This window comes from Sphaeramia orbicularis, chromosome 4, assembly GCF_902148855.1.
Source record: "Sphaeramia orbicularis chromosome 4, fSphaOr1.1, whole genome shotgun sequence".
Taxonomy (NCBI): domain Eukaryota; kingdom Metazoa; phylum Chordata; class Actinopteri; order Kurtiformes; family Apogonidae; genus Sphaeramia; species Sphaeramia orbicularis.
In genome coordinates this window covers 42,569,198-42,587,319 of record NC_043960.1, presented here as the reverse complement: position 1 = coordinate 42,587,319, position 18,122 = coordinate 42,569,198, and the positions used below count along the sequence as shown (strand labels likewise).

Here is an 18,122-nt window from a genome sequence, read left to right as displayed (position 1 = left end):
AGGATTATCTTTTGTGCTTCATCCATGACTCTGACAGAGCAAAGTGAGCAGACTGGTTATAATATAGAAACCAAAGTCTTTTATTGTTGTTTTCTGACTAAATAATTACTTCATGAACAATAAGAGACAGTAGTAAAACGTAGGCTACAGAAAGTATAAAATGAAAAGCACCTTTCCAAAGTTCATGTTTTATGTTTTGCATTATGTTTTCATCACAACACATTACGGTTGTCGTGGTGATCACAGGTGTTTTGAATATTGCACATCTAAATACAGTTTGTGGCATATCAATTCACATTTAAAGACAAACTAAGGGAAGTTGAACCTCCAATGAGTACTAGGAAGCACAGTCCGCCACCACCCCCCCCCCGGCTGCCCCTCCCAGGATGCTGTCTGCCGACTCGGTCCAGTACTTCCTGTGCTTCTACTCCCAACACTTCCTGTCCCTGAGTTCCAGCCCTGATCAACAGGAAGATTAGTTTGTGCAGTGGACTGAGCATTTCCACACTGTTATGTTTCAGATAGTGCTGTGTAGAAGTAATGAAACAGCCCCTCCACCATATTATAACCATTTATATTGAATTTTATGGACACAGAGGAGTTGCTGTTTTCGTAAGTGACATCTCTGCACTTTTCTACACTGCATACTATTGTATATGCTGTAGCCCTTCTACACATCAGCAGGTGATACAGAAATAATGCTTATCCTCACTACAGCTTCCTCTGGCTCATCATTGTGTATAGATGAACTCTCTGGGCTGTTAAGTTTTGTGCAAGGCTTCCACCAGTCTCTAGAAGAGTCAGTGGAAAAAATGACTTCCTGGTTTCACGGTTTTCTTTGGACTTTCTCCTTGGGAATAGCTCAACTTTCCAAATATAACTGCCACATGTTACGCTGTGTCCGTTGCTGGCATCCTGGGGAACACTCCCATGGCAGTGGCTTGTGGCTTTGCTGATTATGCAGTTCAAGGTTGCAGGTTTCTGTTCAAAAAACAACTAGTATATATTTGTACAGCAGAGCTAAATATGCTATTTGCTATAAAAGTAGCATTTGAAGAGTTGTAATGGTAGAGCATGGTAATGCATTTATAGCATACTGTCAAGTGGTGTTTGAAACATTTCACTCCCTGCTTGTTGAACTGGAGTTGACTGATGTTTTTTCTTTTGTTTTAAGTCCAAACAGGCTTTCTGCGCCTCATAGTGAGACACTGCTGGTGATGAAAGAAACGCACAAACATTTTTATCACTAGGATGTTTACTTGACCTGCGAGAAGTTAAAACACCTGCCCTCTATTTTCTGAGAAACCAAGTTTTAGCACCATTTTTGTTTTAAAAAGTGTCATTAAAACTTAAGAGCATTCTGAGAAGAACTGTCGTTATTCTGTAAACTTCGGTTTCTTGTCTGTTTTATTGGTGTCAGAAAACACTTTTTACAAATGGGTAACAATCAACTAGTGGTTTTCAGTCTAATTTCACACAGGGCTGGACTTCAAACTATATTGCTTAACTTAACACTCCATATGTTTGTACAAGTCATACTCTGGAGAAATGGCAACAAATTACATTTGACGCAGAAAACGCTCATTGTGATGGTTGTCAGGAAGTATAATGGCCTTCCTTTGCATATCACACCACTTGACAGGCTGGCTTATAAAGCATGCATCCATCTTTGCATGCCACATCTTCATGTTAAAAGATTATTCTAAGAGAGAGACAGCTACAGTGTGTATGAGCGGCAGAGTCAGGAATAACTTCCCCTGAACCCCAACAGCATTGTGCTGCTCATTAGCCCACTTCCATGGAACCAGCCAGTAATTAGATCCCTCTTTCACTTGTCCTTGATCCTGTCTCTAATACATGTAATACACTCAGGTATTTCTTAAGTTAATCCCCAAAGAACTGTGCTGTATCTTCAAGTCTTCAAGGCTGTAGATTGTTTACGGAGTCAATGGAATGGACACCAAAGATGTTGAAATGGTAAAAAACATATGTAAGCTACCAAAGTTGAATGTGTCATTAAAGATACACAAAAGTCTGAGTGGAGATACATGTTAAAAACAGTAGAAAACCTGGTTCAAAACTTTTTGGTCTATTACCTATTATGTTAATAGCCAATATAGTAATGTTATCTGTACCATCACTGGGGCTATGTAGCATTTCTAAAGTAACATAATCCTAAATATAACCTAATCAAACATAAATCAACATTTTAGATGCAGCATTTAGCATAAATATATCTATGGATAGCAACCTACTTCATAGTCATTGTTTTTGAGAAAATGGAAACACAGCTAGCTAGCAGCTAGTAGCTAATGGTAGCTCATTAATTTGGTGACAGGAATTTTGCCAAAACATTTTTGGACTAGCATGCTTACTAATATTAGCTATGCCATCAGTGGGGGTAAATGTGTTAATCAGTTAGTTAGATGGGCTAAGTTATATAAGCTTAAATGCAGTCTATTGCACTAATAAGACTTTTAAATGTAACATGTAACTTACATATGGTTGACAACCTACATTGTGAGTCACTGTGTTTGAACTGAAACACACTACCTAGCAGCTAGTAGCAAATTGTAGCTCATTCATTTGGTGATTTAGGTTTTTACAGAATGAGCCAAGCAACACATCTCCAGCTTATTCACATCTAATTCAAAGCAAATATTAGAAAGTTTACACAAACTTAAATGGTTATATTCCAAATTTGAATCGCAACTTAATTCTGACACTTTTCAATGTTTACTTCTATGTAGATCTGAGAGCCTAAACGACACCATTAAAAGGCTATCGTACATATAGGTTTCAGAGGAAGCAGGTATTTAACACTTGTAGTTAAATGCCTGTAACATATTAAGCTGTGCTGATAACAGGGCAGCTATTTGTCAGACCTCAACTAGGCCATACGTGTGTGTGTGTGTGTGTGTGTGTGTGTGTGTGCGTGTGTGTGTGCGCACCCAGGCCACAATCACCCTGGCACTTCACTACAAACAGTCTCCATAGGTCGTTTTACCATATAAGGCGGTGTGTGTCCCTGGCAGCCTGAGAGTGCAAAGTGGGTGCTAAGCATGATCACACACACAGTCGGAGAAAACACTTAGTCTGAAAGAAAGAATGCACAATCAAAGGGTGGAAATGAAAGGATGCCGGGCAGCTGACTTCCTGTCACCTTTTTTTTCAACATCCTCATTTGTAAAGTTAGCCCGGCTTTTATACACACATGTTTTATTGGCAGTTTAGGTTTACCATTATCATTGTGTAAACATTGTGGTTGTGTTAATAAAATTTATTTGCAATTTATAATGAAGGGAGGAAAAAATCTGCTATTTTGATAAGTGATTGGCTCAAATTTTTTTACAGTTATTTGATGTTCAGCTGCAGAAATATTGATCAGTTTATTTAGGTATTAATGATGTTGATTTTTATGATCAGTTTCAAGAGTCAGTTATAGTATATTTTTAGCATTACTGAACTTTTTTCATTGATTGATATCTGGAGATTTATCAGTGACCAGCCTTTTCGTGATCCACACTATCAAAATTAAAAGGCTGCTATTGGTCAACCTCAGTTTCCACAGATAAGACAATTAGTCAAGAAAATAATCTTGATTAAACTAGTCATTAGTTGCAGCCCTTTTTCACAGAGCCTATGCTGTTTCCTGGTAGCTGAACTAACGTTGGTTAACTGATTTTATGCAGCTATGAAAGAGCAAATTTATCGTCAGTATTTACAGGAAAGGCTCTGCTCTTCTCTTGACACGGCTCAGTGAATTAGAGGCATGAGAGTATGTCCTGCATGTATTTCTTTTTTTTTTTTTTTATTTGACACAAGGTTGCCTCTGTCTATAAGGGGATTCCCCACTTGGTTTTGAGTAAATGTGATCACGTAGTAGACACCAGGTTACACACATTCGATTGTGTGTGAAGACACGTTACCAGTATGGAGGTATTCACGTAAATGTAGGTTTTCGTGTTTGCTTGTTGCTTCACAACAAACATTTGCAGAGCGGGAAACCTAGCTCCAGTTGCTAGCCAGTAATTATGTGTGTGTTTGAGAGAGGCTGAGATTGACAGAATGAGTATGTCTGTTTGCATGTTTACACAGCGTGCGTTACAACGTCTGATGTGCCTGTGAAGCTGATCTAAAGCTCATGAATAGCATGTTTGTTTGTGTGCAGATGCTGTTCCTCTGAACACATAGCTCCACTCAGGAGTCAGGAAGTCACAATATATCTGTTATTTCAGGCTTTGGTTTAATTTTGTTCAGCACCAGACACCAGACAGATGTAGTGTCAACAGATGATTCAGGCCCAGTGTTAAATTACACCGCTGATGAGATTTCAAGATGTTTGATTGATTTATGACTTTTCATTCACTTCATGTCTAGGTTAGACTCCTCTCTGTATCAGCGCTGACTGGTCCTCTTTGACAGACATTTCCGGTCTTGTTTTGCAGCCTCCCTCTTTGGTAGCTCATGGGTGCAGTAGGGCAGGACCTAAGGGAGGACAAGGGTGGGAGAGATAGTCAGAGGGAGAGCTGGAAAGACTGAGTGGCTCTGAGCAAGTCAGCAGTATGAGCTGACATGGAGAGAAAATCTGAAAAATTAAAAATGAGGCCAGTCGACAGGCAGGAAACCATGCTTTCATTTCCTGAAATATAGAATCTATGACAGAATGGAAGAGGGGACTGGAATAGGAGTCTATTTATTCCCAAACAGACTTTTTTTTTTCTCTGTCAGCTCTCATTCCTTCCCTCCACACTATCAGCTTTCCTCCCCGCTGCCACTCCTTTTGCTTTTGTCTCCATTGACTTTATCTCGTCAAATGTATAGCTGTATGACTCACCTGGACATGTAAAGTAAATGATAGATACCTTGACTGTTGCTCCAGCTGGCAAGACTGACTTCTGGACTGAATGACTGGCTAATGAGTCACTGACCTACTAACTACTGCCCTGGATCTGAGCACAGAAAAATGGCTGTTTGTCTAAGAAATCCACAGCTGCTTCAGTTTTGTAGCAGGAAGTGGATCCGTACGAGTTCAAAACAAATAGTCAGGCATTGTAACAAGTGCAGAAGTGCGGTTTTGTTTGTGACTTTTGAGTTGTGCAGTTGTAAAATCACATTTAAACAAAGGACCGTCTTTTTTTTTTGTGTTTCGTATTTTGTAAAAGTTAAATCGCTGAAGACCTGGGCTTTGGTGTGCCTCTCCAGGAGTCGGCTGTTGGATAAACTCTCCGGCTAACCAAGAGGAAATGCCTGTATAGTTGTCTGTTTGCTTTCTTTTTCCTTTCTGCCTTTGTTTACCAAGGGCAGATGAGTAGGAGCCCATTTGTCCTCCTTCCTTGGCCCAGATCTGCATCCACACTCACCGGAAATTGTTTCTCTAAACATTTCATTCAAATCTGAAGTCCCACGATCTTCAGATATTAAAACAGAGGATTACATTTTCCAGCCAGACTCAGCACTTAGTACTTGTTTGTCATCAGGGGCTATTTATTACAGACAGGCCCTGCTCTCATAGCGGAGCCCCTGAGGTCCCACACTGACTCCATTTCACTTATTATTCATCAGCTAGACTCAATTATCGATTTGTGAAACGTGAGCAGCTCCAGAGGGCACAGAGAATAGATCATAATATCTTATTTCCAGTTGAAATTAAATATATTTCATCTTGGTCTCAGTTGAGTTATTTTTTATAGCTTCAGTCTTTATTTAACTGTACTGACCATAGATACCATTGTACTGACAAATATCTATGTGTAATGGCAATATGGTTAGATTTAGGTGGTTTATGAATACACTAGATTTTTACTAACAGTATAGTAAGTAAGTAAGTATATAATAAGTTTTCATGAATACATATACAATAATGGGGTGATTAAAACATAATTAAACTACTGTGATGTTATAAATGAAATGATATGAATGTGGTGAAATAAAACAAATCTTTGATTCAGTTAATTGTTTGATCTGTGAAATATAGATCAGTGTTTTCCACAGTCTTGTTTGGTCCATAATAGGGATGCACTTAGTGTAAAATTCTTGGCCCATACTGTTATGTTACTGTTAATATGTAAAATGACATTTGGCCAATAGGTGCTTGCTATTTATTGTTTATTATTTAGTCAAAATAACTCCCAAACAACTAGTTGATAGTTAATCTATTAACTGTTGTAGCTCCATAGCAACATGCATCAGATGTCAATACTAGGGGTGTAAGAAAATATCGGTTCTGCAATATATACTGCAATACTGTATCAAAATTAAAAAGTACTATATCGATATTTTTAGGTATTTATTCAATTGCAGATATTGTGGAGGTTTATTTTTGTTTTTTTGTTTTTCTTTTCTGTTTATATTTTATTCATTATTATTTAACACTCTTTTATTAAATAATGTTAGTTCCTTTGTTGGAATTGAACTAAAATAATGTTATGATCTTAGTTATGAACTAATAGAATATGAACATTTGAACAGGATCTTAAACTGTAATGTCTGTAAAACATCATTTCAGTTTTAACACAGGAAAATTTTCTGATATACCATCAGATCCTGTTGTGATCAAATAAAAATGTGTTTAGTATTTGTGCATATTTCTGATGTAATTCAGTTCTTCCAGGAAATAATCATTTTCAAAAAAGAAACAAACCAAAAATTGCCTTTTTAACAGTATCATGATATATTGTGATATATTGTATTGTGATCCTAGTATTGGGATTTGTATCGTATCGCCAGATTCTTGCCAATACACAGCCCTAGTCAATACACCAATGTTGTGTCTAGTCTACTTGACCCATGATGAAGAGGGGGATGATGTTGTGACTGTCTTGTTCCTCATATTTGTGAACTGTTCTAGACAGTGTTTTTCATGTTCTGACAATAAAAGAATACACAGGTAGCTACCAGGTTTCTATTGCATCAGTTAACTGTAGTTTTTGTGTTGAATATCTAAAACAATGAGTAGGAGGAGACCTTAAACATCTTGCCCTCTCCTGTGAGAAGCTCTTAAGTAAACCTCGAGCCCCTTAATTTAAGCAATAAATCACACCTACCAGCTTCAACTTTGACTGTTGTCCTTTAGTTGGATGTGTCTGGTTTCAAGCTTTAGAGTTTGTCTGTCCCTGCACTGCCCATTTTCCATCTTCTTGTTTCATACAAGGAGAGACCAGCCTGTGTGATTAAAGTCTGAATGTATAAATGACTAAACCTCTGTGTTCCTTTATGTCCCTTCCTGTACAGGCGGAGGGTGATGTAGCTGCTCTGAACCGTAGGATCCAGCTGGTGGAGGAGGAGTTGGACCGAGCTCAGGAGAGACTGGCCACAGCCCTGCAGAAACTGGAGGAGGCTGAGAAGGCTGCAGACGAGAGCGAAAGGTTGGTTTGGGTCATGGTCATCAGGGGAGTCTGACTCATTTTAGTTCAGGGGCCACATACAGTCCACAATGATCTCAAATGGGCCGGACCAGTAGAAGAATAACATAATAACCTATAAATAATGTCAACTCCAAACTTTTCTGTTTGTTTTTGAGTGAAAAAAAGGAAAATTACGTTAAGGAAAATGTTTATGTACGTCCACAAACTATCTGTTAACAAAATGTGAATAACATGACCAACTTTGAACAACCTGAAATTTCTTATGAAAAATTTGCAATTTGAACAATATTATGCCTCAGCTTATTATTTACAAATGTACGTTAAAACTTACAGATTACAGTGGATCTACAAATACACACAACATTTAGTAACAGGCAGAATATTGTTAAAATTACACTTCTCTTATGACATTTCATGTTCATATTTTTTCACATTTATTATTCCCTTTTTTTCTGAAAGGATATTTTGTAAATGTAAAAATTTTCATGTAATTTTACCTTTTTTTGTGTTGAGTTGTCATTAATAGGTTATTATGATAGTATTTCACTCTTCTAACCCACTTGAGATAAAACTAACTGGACTAGACTGATTTGAACATCCTTGATTATTAATATATTCATTGTAATTTTTCCATTTCACAAATTCATCCCGCAGGCCAGATTTGGCGCACTAGTGTGTCGGTTTTGGCCCACGGGCCTTTTGTGTGACACCCCTGACCTAGACTGAATCTGCAGTACATATCAGGCATGTGATTCTTCCAGATAAATCTGGAAAACCGGCTTTTTTGACCTGAATATGAGACTCTCATGAATCATGCAAATCCACTTTTTGTGTGTGTGTGTTGTGGGGGTGGGGTGGGGGTGCATGGGTTGGGTATTGGTAACATAATGACGGCTCACTGGTGCCTCTGATTCGTGTCTTCATGTCACTCCACAAGTAGTCCATTCATTTGTCACGATGAAAGCAAAGCTCCACCAAAGACCCTGTAATAGTTGTGGAAGGTTATCTGATGTGTTTTAAGAATTTGGATGTGTGGTACCAGTGCAACAGTACTCAGGAAAATACTGGACTGTTCGGTCCGCCCTGCATGGGACTTTCCTCCCTGATGGACTGCAGGTTTTCGGTTTTGCAATTGATTTTGCATCAGCGCTTTATATACTGCTTTACAGGCCACTGAGTGTGTGTACCTGTCCAGGCAGGTGAAAGGCCGCTCTCTCTCTGGACATGCATGTGAGCATGCAGCGAGGGAAAGCCCCGCCCCTCAGTGAGAGACAGTGGACAGAGACGTGGCTTTAGACTCAACACGCATACAATACTGTGACACGCTATTATAAGGAAATGCAGGGGTTGGACAGAATAATGGAAACACCTTAAAACATCAACAAAATCTAATTTAATATGGTGTAGGTCCGCCTTTTGCGGCAATTACAGCCTCAATTCTCCGAGGTATTGATTCATACAACTTGTGAATTGTTTCCAAAGGAATTTTAAGCCATTCTTCAGTTAGAATACCCTCCAACTCTTTTAGAGACGATGGCGGTGGAAATCGACGTCTTACTTGAATCTCTAAAACTGACCATAAATGCTCAATAATGTTGAGGTCTGGGGACTGTGCCGGCCATACGAGATGCTCAACTTCATTAGAATGTTCCTCATGCCATTCTTTAACAATTCTAGCTGTATGGATTGGGGCATTATCATCTTGAGGTGAAGGTGTTTCCATTATTTTGTCCAACCCCTGTACTTAACACGGTAGATCACTGTGCCGTTTTTATAACGCCGTTTTCCTTTACATTCCAATGCAGAACAGGAATTTATTTATTTCAAAAAAATAAAAAGGGCACTTTTTTCAACGAGGCTAAAAGAGCAGGGGCTCAAGCCCCCTTTGGGCCTTATGTGTGCACATATGCCTGTTTTATACGACGGTATACAAGTAGTCAAGGAATAAGAAAGTGTTGTATTGTTCAGTACAGAACGTGTTACTTTATTCAGTACAGTGATATTATTTGATCCTACTGTGAAATTCAGTTTTTGCTGACAAGCAAAATAAAAATATAATTTTGGGAGAAAAGAAAACGCAGTTCTCTTTATGCACAAAACGCGTACCAAAATCCAACCGAAACCGTGGCCCAAAAACTACCTGTATTGTTGCACCCGTAGTAGGTGCGCCATCTATTTCCTGCTTTTTTGTCCTTTGCCAGTCACACCTAGGACATATTTCATCAGATTGTGCTTTTGTTTGTGTGTCAGAGGTTTTGCCAAATTGATTTACTGTAATTTTGTTGAATTTCAATAAGTGACCTCTGACCTTTCTCATGTGCTGTGTCTCTGTCTGATCAGAGGCATGAAGGTGATTGAAAACCGAGCAATGAAGGATGAGGAAAAGATGGAGATTCAAGAGATGCAGCTGAAGGAGGCCAAACACATTGCTGAGGAAGCTGACCGCAAATACGAGGAGGTGAGCCTAATGAGCCAATCAGAACACTTTGTCCATGTCATCTTACTTTCCTCGTCTGATCTGACTGTACTCCCACATTAACACAGTCCTATGTTCCCCTTCCAGGTGGCTCGTAAGCTGGTGATCCTGGAGGGAGAGCTGGAGAGAGCTGAGGAGAGGGCTGAGCTCTCAGAATGGTAAAGCCACAGTATTTACATGTACTGACCTACTGCTGTAAGATTAAGAGTAAGCATTAATGCCTCTGTGTTCGTCTCCAAAGTAAAGCCAGTGACCTGGAGGAGGAGCTGAAAAATGTGACCAACAACCTGAAGTCCTTAGAAGCTCAGTCTGAGAAGGTGAGTGTATTCTGACATGTTTGTCATACATATGGTTTTAAACCAGGGCTGTCAAAGTCATTTTAGTTCAGGGGCCACATACAGTCCACTATGATTTCAACTGGGCCGGACCAGTAGAATAATAGGCATAATAATCTATAAATAATAATCAAAATTTTTCTCTTTGTTGTTACGCGAATATTCAGTTGCATTATGCACATGTGAATAACCTGAAGAACCATGTACACCCTGAAATATCTTAAAAGAAAAATAAGTGCAATTTCAACAATATTATGTTTCATCTTATTATTAACACAGTTTACAGGTCACAGTGGATCTACAAATGCAGAACACATTTAGTAACAGGCATTATATTGTTAACATGCACTTATTTTTCTTAAGCAGTTTCAGGTTTCTCATATTGGTTCAGTTTACTCACATTTTATTGTGGGATATTTGGTAAATGTAAATATTTTCATAATGTAATTTCCTTTTTTCACATTAAACCAAGGAGAAAATTTGGAATTGTCATTATTTATAGGGTATTATTGCTATTATTTTACTTGATATCACATTGAGCTACATGTGGCCCCTGAACACCCTTGACTGTTATTATTTTCAGTGTAATTTCTGCACTTTGCAAATTCATCCTGCGAGTTGGAATGGACTATTTGATGGGACAGTTTTGGCCCCTGGGCCTTATATTTGACACCCCTGCTTTAAATGGACCACTCAGACAAAGGATATTCTCATTTCTTGCTTTAACACTCCTTTTAAGGTTGCTGATGTGGTATATAGTTTGGAAAAAGTGTAGAAAAGTCGTATTTTTCTATTACTCAGCAATGTTCAAGTCAGAGGTAATGTTAGTCAGAAATGCACACAATTTGTGGTTGTTTGTATTTTACATAATGTATAAAATGTTGGTACAGTAAATCATTGAAATAAACTATGGTGTGTTTGAGCAGTGACAGTGTCACAACATTTGGTCCTATTTTTGAGTTAATTGTACAGTTTTTTGTTGCACAGGGTTTCCACAGGCCCTTAAATAGTCTAAAAAGCAATAATCTGAAATTTGAAGTTAAATTTTCCTAAAAATATGTTTTTGACAGAAAAATAAGGTAATTTTATGAGCTTTTGTTGCTCTGTCTCTTAAATGTTTTTTGTGAGGAAAAAATGGTAAAATTTGATCACACGAACAAAACACAATCTACATGGAATCATTAAGCACTAATGCAAACTGTACAATGTCAACATTTAAAAAAACAAATGAAATATAGATAAAGTAAATGAAATTACCCACACATCCTTAGTGCATTTTTGCTAATATGGGCTGACAAAAGATGACAGCCGTCTTGTATTACATTCATAATGGTTTTAGATTAAGAGCCTGTTAAGTTCTTTCTGTAGTGAAGGTCAATGTTATTGTGTTGACTGTTTGGAATATTTAAAGTAACATTAAAAGTAATCGATAGTTAAAGTATTAAAAGTGTTTTTAATGTCTTTTTGTTAGAATAATTAATATAAGTATGTGATTTTCCAACTATTATAAGGCTTGAGTTTAGTACTTAAGTCATTGGTTGAAATCAAATCAACAAGGAAAAGTAAAAAATAAATTCTTTAGAAATCTTTTGGGTGTTACCATCTGTGATTTTAGTAATGATCCAGAATGATGTGTCATTATAGGCTCATATATACCTTCAAACATCACATCTATAAGCCAGAGTCTTCCTCAAAACACTGTTAAAGCACAATATATTATTGACCTTTCAGCCCATTACATTACATGGTCCATACACTCAAAGTTGGATATTTATCTCACACCTATGGTTGTTCATCAAGCTCCGGTACATTTAGTGACTCAGTGCAATGTTTGTAGAAAGTGCAGGTCTGTGCATTTTCATTTGCTGATAGGCCTGTTGCCGTTTGGTTCCGTTATACACCTTCTCACCTCATATTCATTACTGTATTGCACTACCGCTTCTACTGTAAATAAACTAACATGTGCACTTTATATTCTGCTATAGTTTACTCTATACCACTTATTACCACCCCCCCCACCCCCACCCCCGAAGGGGAGGTAAGGGATACTCTTTTTGGTTCAATTTGTTTGTTTGCTTGGTTGTTAACACTGTAGTAGTAAAACTATTGGTGGAATCCATACCATATTTGGTTTATAGATTGCCAGTGACCCAGAATAGATCTCATTAAATTTTGGAAAAAGTAGGTCAAAATTTAAATTTTTTATGAATTTTTAAAATCTTTTTTCTCCCCATTTACTTATAATGGGCAAAATTTCACATGTTTGTAGCAGCAAAACTATCAGGTGAATTCATACCAAATTTGGTTTATAGATTGCCATTGACCCAGAATGGATCTCATTACATTTTGGGACCAGTAGGTCAAATTCAAATTTTTTATGAATTTTTAAAATCGTCCTATTTACTTATAATGGGTGAAATATGTGCGAGGGGTAAGGTTTGTTGTGCCTGGCACCACTTCAGTCTTATTCTATTTGTACTTCTTTTTTTTAATGTAAAGTAAGGTGATAGAGAAACAGTATTTCAATTCTCTGTATGTCCTGTGCATCTAGTGAATTGACAATAAAAACCTTTGAATCTTGAATCTAACCTGTATGAAGATAAATCTGAATGGAGGTTATTTTGTTTTCTTTCACACATACACACAAACATCCTGCATGCCTCACACAGACAGTGTTGAGGTCCTGGTCTGGCACCCAGTACATAGTCATTTTTACTCGGCTGTACCTATCATTTTGGCTTTTCTTGTGGCTCAGAGGACAGTAATTTAAGTAGGTTATCCTCAACAGTGGATCCCACATGACCAAAGTATTGTTTCAGCCTACCACTGTTAAAATTGTGTATCATTAGGTGGTGCTTACAATCTAACCATTTATTTTCCCCTCTGGTTGTTGACATAAACTTTAATGAATCAAGTGCAAGACCTGTATTCTTTTCATCTTTTGCTGTTTGACTATAAAGCTGAACAAAACCACTGTGTTATAAATGAGACACTGAGGTTCTTTTTATTGCTAAACATGGGGTTAATGGTGTCGGTTGGTGTTTTTATTTAATAGATGAAAACCAACAGCCAGTAGAGTCCTGCAGCACATTGTTCCTGTTTGCTACATTCCTCTCGAGGACATGACTGCATGCCAGGCTTTACCACATGACCACACTCCTTTAGCAATACATGCTTTTTGTTTTGTTCAGTCAGGCCTGACTCAGTTGGCATCGCAGCAGAGTTTGTTCCCAGGCCACACCAACATCACACCCCTTGTTCATGTCACTACAGATTCTGGAGTAATTTAGACACAAATGAATGATCGCCATGCTTGTGTCTTCTCGTCATTATTGGCATTTGTGAATGAAAACATACAGGATTGTGAATTTGTTGTTTTGTTTTTTTTTTTACTGCAGATTTGTTGATGTTTCTTTCTGTGTGTTTCTGTCGACAGTACTCAGAAAAAGAAGACAAGTATGAGGAGGAGATCAAAGTGCTGACTGACAAGCTGAAGGAGGTGAGAGCACATTTTAAGTGGAAAAAAACAGCTGTTGCTTAACTTAGCTTGACCAAACTGTCTGTATTGGCTAAAGTTGGTCCTGTTAGTTACTATTAGGCTTTTGAACTGGGAAAAAATTAGTTTGAGGAACAATAATATTCATTACTAATTATGTTTTATGTTCAGCACTAATGTTTATATTAGGGCTGCACAATATTGGAAGAAACTGCGATTTTTTTTTTTTAACCCTGTGATATATATTGCGATATGAAAAAATACTCAGGATTATATAATAGCTGTGTGGTGCCGATGTAAATAGTCAAAGTAATTAGTTGTGTTTCCTCTTGTTGTGGCAACAGGTGCATTAAGGTACTATCGACACAGACCACGTGTTTCAATATCATCCTTCTTGTAGCCGAAATAACTCCAGATAACTGACGTTGCTTTTCTTTTGGCACCAAGGCTTCGTTTACGGTGATTTTCTCTTGTTCGTTGCTCATTTTTCAATATTGTTACCAACGACTCACTGATTAAGAAACTGATTAAAAACGATTGTGATTGGTGGATCGCTGCGTACAGTGTGTGTCAGGTACCCTTGAAATTAGATGAGAACACATTGAGTTCACTTACCTCCTACATTACACGACCTGCGATGTGACTATTGCGCACACGTACATCGCGATGTTGATGCTCAAATGATATTTTGCGCAGCTCTAGTTCATATGATTTATTTATGTAGGTGTTCAATCATCAGGTTTCTCGTAAAGTGAAAGATAGTTAATTTTAGATATTTGGAATGTGTTTTCTGTGGTAAAAGAATTGAGGGAAGGGGTTGAGATGATATCAGCTGATTAATAATGTGTCTGCCTTTCTCAGCTCCAAACTATCCATAATATATCTGCCTTTAAAATTCCAGTGTTGTCAACATATAATTAAAAATTTAAATGAAACCGTATGTTGTCTTGACTTAAACCGTTACAGTGAATAAATCTGGGATATCCCTAAATATAAACACAGATGGAAACATCACACAATTCATTCAGGTTCCTGCTGATGGTGTCATATTCCATTATAAATCTAACATCAACTTCTACTGCTGCTCTTTCACTAGATTGAAAACAGTCAATATACACCACTGACCGTGACGTGACTATATTACTGAGCTGCCTCTCACTGAAACACTCTGAGTGATTAAGTTCAACCGTACAGTGAAAAAGTCAAATGTACTCATGGAAGCGTTTGATCAGAAATACATGAAAACTGACCACACCTGCTCTTATTTTCATTAAGAAACACTGCCCTGTTCCCACTACATATTTTATACACTTAGTATGTTAACATACTTAATATCCAGCCAAACTTGATTTTTACAAGTCAGGAAGCAAGAGTCTTTCTCCTTCACTGACAGATAAAAATGTGTGAGTGAAGCTGTAACGCACAACAGTAAACAGACCGGTGTCTTAGTTAGCATGACAAAGACACTAAGTTGTTAAATGATTGGTTGCTACAAGTAAATACAGTAAAATACCATATCAAACAATTTGCTAATGCATCATATATAAGCATGTTGATATGCAAGCATCATTTATTGGCATAACATTTTCATTTTCATATTAGTATCAGTGCAAAGCTCAATGATTTACTGTAATATCAGTCTATTAAGCAATGAACTGTAACTCTATATAGAAAGCAACTGTAACACTTGTACGTGTTAGGTTGAGTATTAAACAACCAAAAACCTAAAGCCATGTGTCTTTTTGAGTTCCTCTTTCACATAATCCAGTGTCTCAAGCATTTTCAAATAGTAGTCCATTTAAACCAGCCACTGTGGTTTCCATCCGTCTACTTCATTTTCAGAATGTATCAACATTAAGTATGATATATTACTGATAAGTGTTTAAATGAACTAAATTATAAAACCAAATGTACATGGTAGAAAGTATAAACTGCAAATTTAATAATAACTGAATGCAAAATGTTATCACTGAAAGTACACAAATGTTTGAAAAAGTATTCCAGTCTTGGTATGTGGGGTTGTTGTTTTGTTTTTTTGTATTTTTATAGATGGCGGTTTGGGGTATATAAATATACCAGGAATTCCATCCGTCCCTCATCTGTTGATGGCTGAATTTTAATTTTGGATTGTTTTTTTTTTTTTTTTTTTTTTTGATCCGTGAAAATTTCAACAACTGATTTCTCTGACATTATTCACCTAATTCTTTTAAGATTTCACACACATGTTCTTTACATGTGCCTTTCTGTCAATTTTTCCTTCTTTTTTTTTTTTATTTTTGAAAAGTTTTAAAAAAGATTCAAAGTTAAGACTCAAATTTAATCCCTAGGTAGGCAGGGTATCAGTGAGTAGGAGGGGTAAAGTGTTGTGTGACTGGGTGGGGGTATTAGTAAGCTCTGCTTACTTTTTCACTTATTTTTTTTTTAAACTTTGTTTCTTACTGTGTGTTTTCCTGTTCTCTGTTCAGGCTGAGACCCGTGCAGAGTTTGCAGAGAGAACAGTGGCAAAACTGGAAAAATCCATTGATGACCTGGAAGGTATGAGCTCAATACATCTTAATATGGAAGACCTGCACTACAGTATTTGCACCAAAATCACTTTTTTTTTCTCCCTCAATATGTTTAGTCAATTCAACAGCATGTACAGTTTTTTTTAAAAAACATATACATACATATATATATATATATATATATATATATATATATATATATATATATATATTTGTCTTATGTGGAATGAAAAACTAAGAATCTGGACACAAGTATGCGTGTACTTTCAGTCAGATGTTTGACAAGCAGAACAAATAAGTGTAGTTTCCTGCAGGTCAGAGGCTGCTTCTAATCATATAGATCTTAATGCGTACATGAACAGTTACATAGTTGAGTTGATACAGATCCCTAAAGGGGTGTCCTATTTCAGCAACTCTGGAAATATTTCTGAGTGGAAAAGGAAAAGGTTCTCTGCCAAATGTGTGGAAACTCTTTTACCTAAGACAAGCTAATAAAAGCCCCTTGTTTCTGAAGGACGTCTAGTCCATGTCAGCCGCACTGCAAAGAGGACAGAATGTGCTCACATGTGTTTTGGACCAACATTATTCACCACATGCAGTTAGTTTACAGGCACCGGGTCAGTTTTACGAGACATTCAGAACCAACTCAAGCGCTTTAAGCTCACCCAGAACAAGGGGTTGAAAATAAATTGGTCTGTGCATCGTTCTGTCTTCTAGTGTTCCTGCTTCTTTAAATGGGCTGACCTATTTTTTTTGTGTTCTCCTTCTCCTTCCTCCTGCTCTTTGCCTCCATCTGTCCCTCATTTTTCCGTCCTACTTTCCTGGCTTGTTTGTGTTGCTGCTGCCCTTGACACCTGCCCTGTCTTTGTACCTGTCGACCTCTGACCTCCCCCAGATGAACTGTACGCTCAGAAGCTGAAGTACAAGGCCATTAGTGAGGAGCTGGACCATGCCCTCAATGACATGACGTCTCTGTAGTTCCCATCTCTGTTTCCTTTTCCCATCCCTCTGCCTTTGACAGAACATTCAGCTCTTCAGCTACACTTTCTGTGCATCCTATGTGCCTTCTGACCATATGACTGTGCAAAAATCATTAAAAAAGTCACTCTCTTTCCTACTGTGGAGCTTTCTTCTTGATTGTTCATTCTTGTGTATATCTTCTGTTTGGGCTGGGCGATAAAACACTAAGGACATTTATCATGATATAGTCTTTCCTTTGACTTTAGGATATTTTTACATTCTCATCTGAAGCTACTACTTTTAATGTTTTCAATTTTTTGTTGTTTTCCTTTACTTTTACTACTTTTTTTTTTTTTTTTTGCATATTTTGGAAATTTCGTATCTGGGAAGAAGAACTTATTTTTTTCAGATTTAGGAAATGTTGGATTTGCTAGGTGTTGGCCCAGATAACCTACTGTGATGTTATTTTCTTATGTCTGTCTTCTTTTGTAATGTTGCGTTGTTTTGTGTCTTGCTCCGTCTTCACACAATTTTTGTCTTTGTACGTCTTTTACGTTGTCTTATTGCAACAGTTTTTTGTTTTGTTTTTTTTATGGCTACTTATTTGTCTTAGTCATCTCCTTGCTTCGTTTACTTTCTTGTCTTATCTTTCTCCATGGTTTTGTCACCCTGTGGAATATTTACCTTTTGTTTTTTACATTATTTTTGTTGGTTGAATGTTCTATGAATAACTTAAAATCAACCAAACAAAATGTCTTTGACTTTCACTCAGGCCTTAAAATCGTCATTTAAACTAAATAAGAATTAATTTAAGTAACCAATCAATCAATAAATTAAAAATAGTGATTTGACATTTGTCGATATAATAATTTTGATTAATATTGACCGGATGTGATTCTGTATCGCCCAGCTCTAACTTGTTTGGCTGCAGTACATTCCTTTAATATCCTCATCTATGTGTGCATTGTCATTCCCTCTTAT

The 18,122-nt window shown here is 37.2% G+C and overlaps 1 protein-coding gene across 3 annotated transcripts in view; it reads left to right on the top strand.

Annotated features, from left to right (window-relative positions):
• The window catches only part of tpm4a (tropomyosin 4a), a 37,237-nt gene that overhangs the window by 17,300 nt on the left and 1,815 nt on the right, over positions 1–18,122 (top strand). For 2 of the 3 annotated variants that reach the window (XM_030132550.1, XM_030132549.1), the window contains 6 exons: positions 7,234–7,367; positions 9,708–9,825; positions 9,931–10,001; positions 10,085–10,160; positions 13,615–13,677; positions 16,140–16,209. In XM_030132550.1, the coding sequence (XP_029988410.1) occupies positions 7,234–7,367; positions 9,708–9,825; positions 9,931–10,001; positions 10,085–10,160; positions 13,615–13,677; positions 16,140–16,209 (532 nt within the window). Of the gene's footprint in view, positions 1–7,233; positions 7,368–9,707; positions 9,826–9,930; positions 10,002–10,084; positions 10,161–13,614; positions 13,678–16,139; positions 16,210–17,076; positions 17,296–18,122 lie in introns of those variants that run through there. The other variant, XM_030132551.1, reaches the window with a different exon arrangement.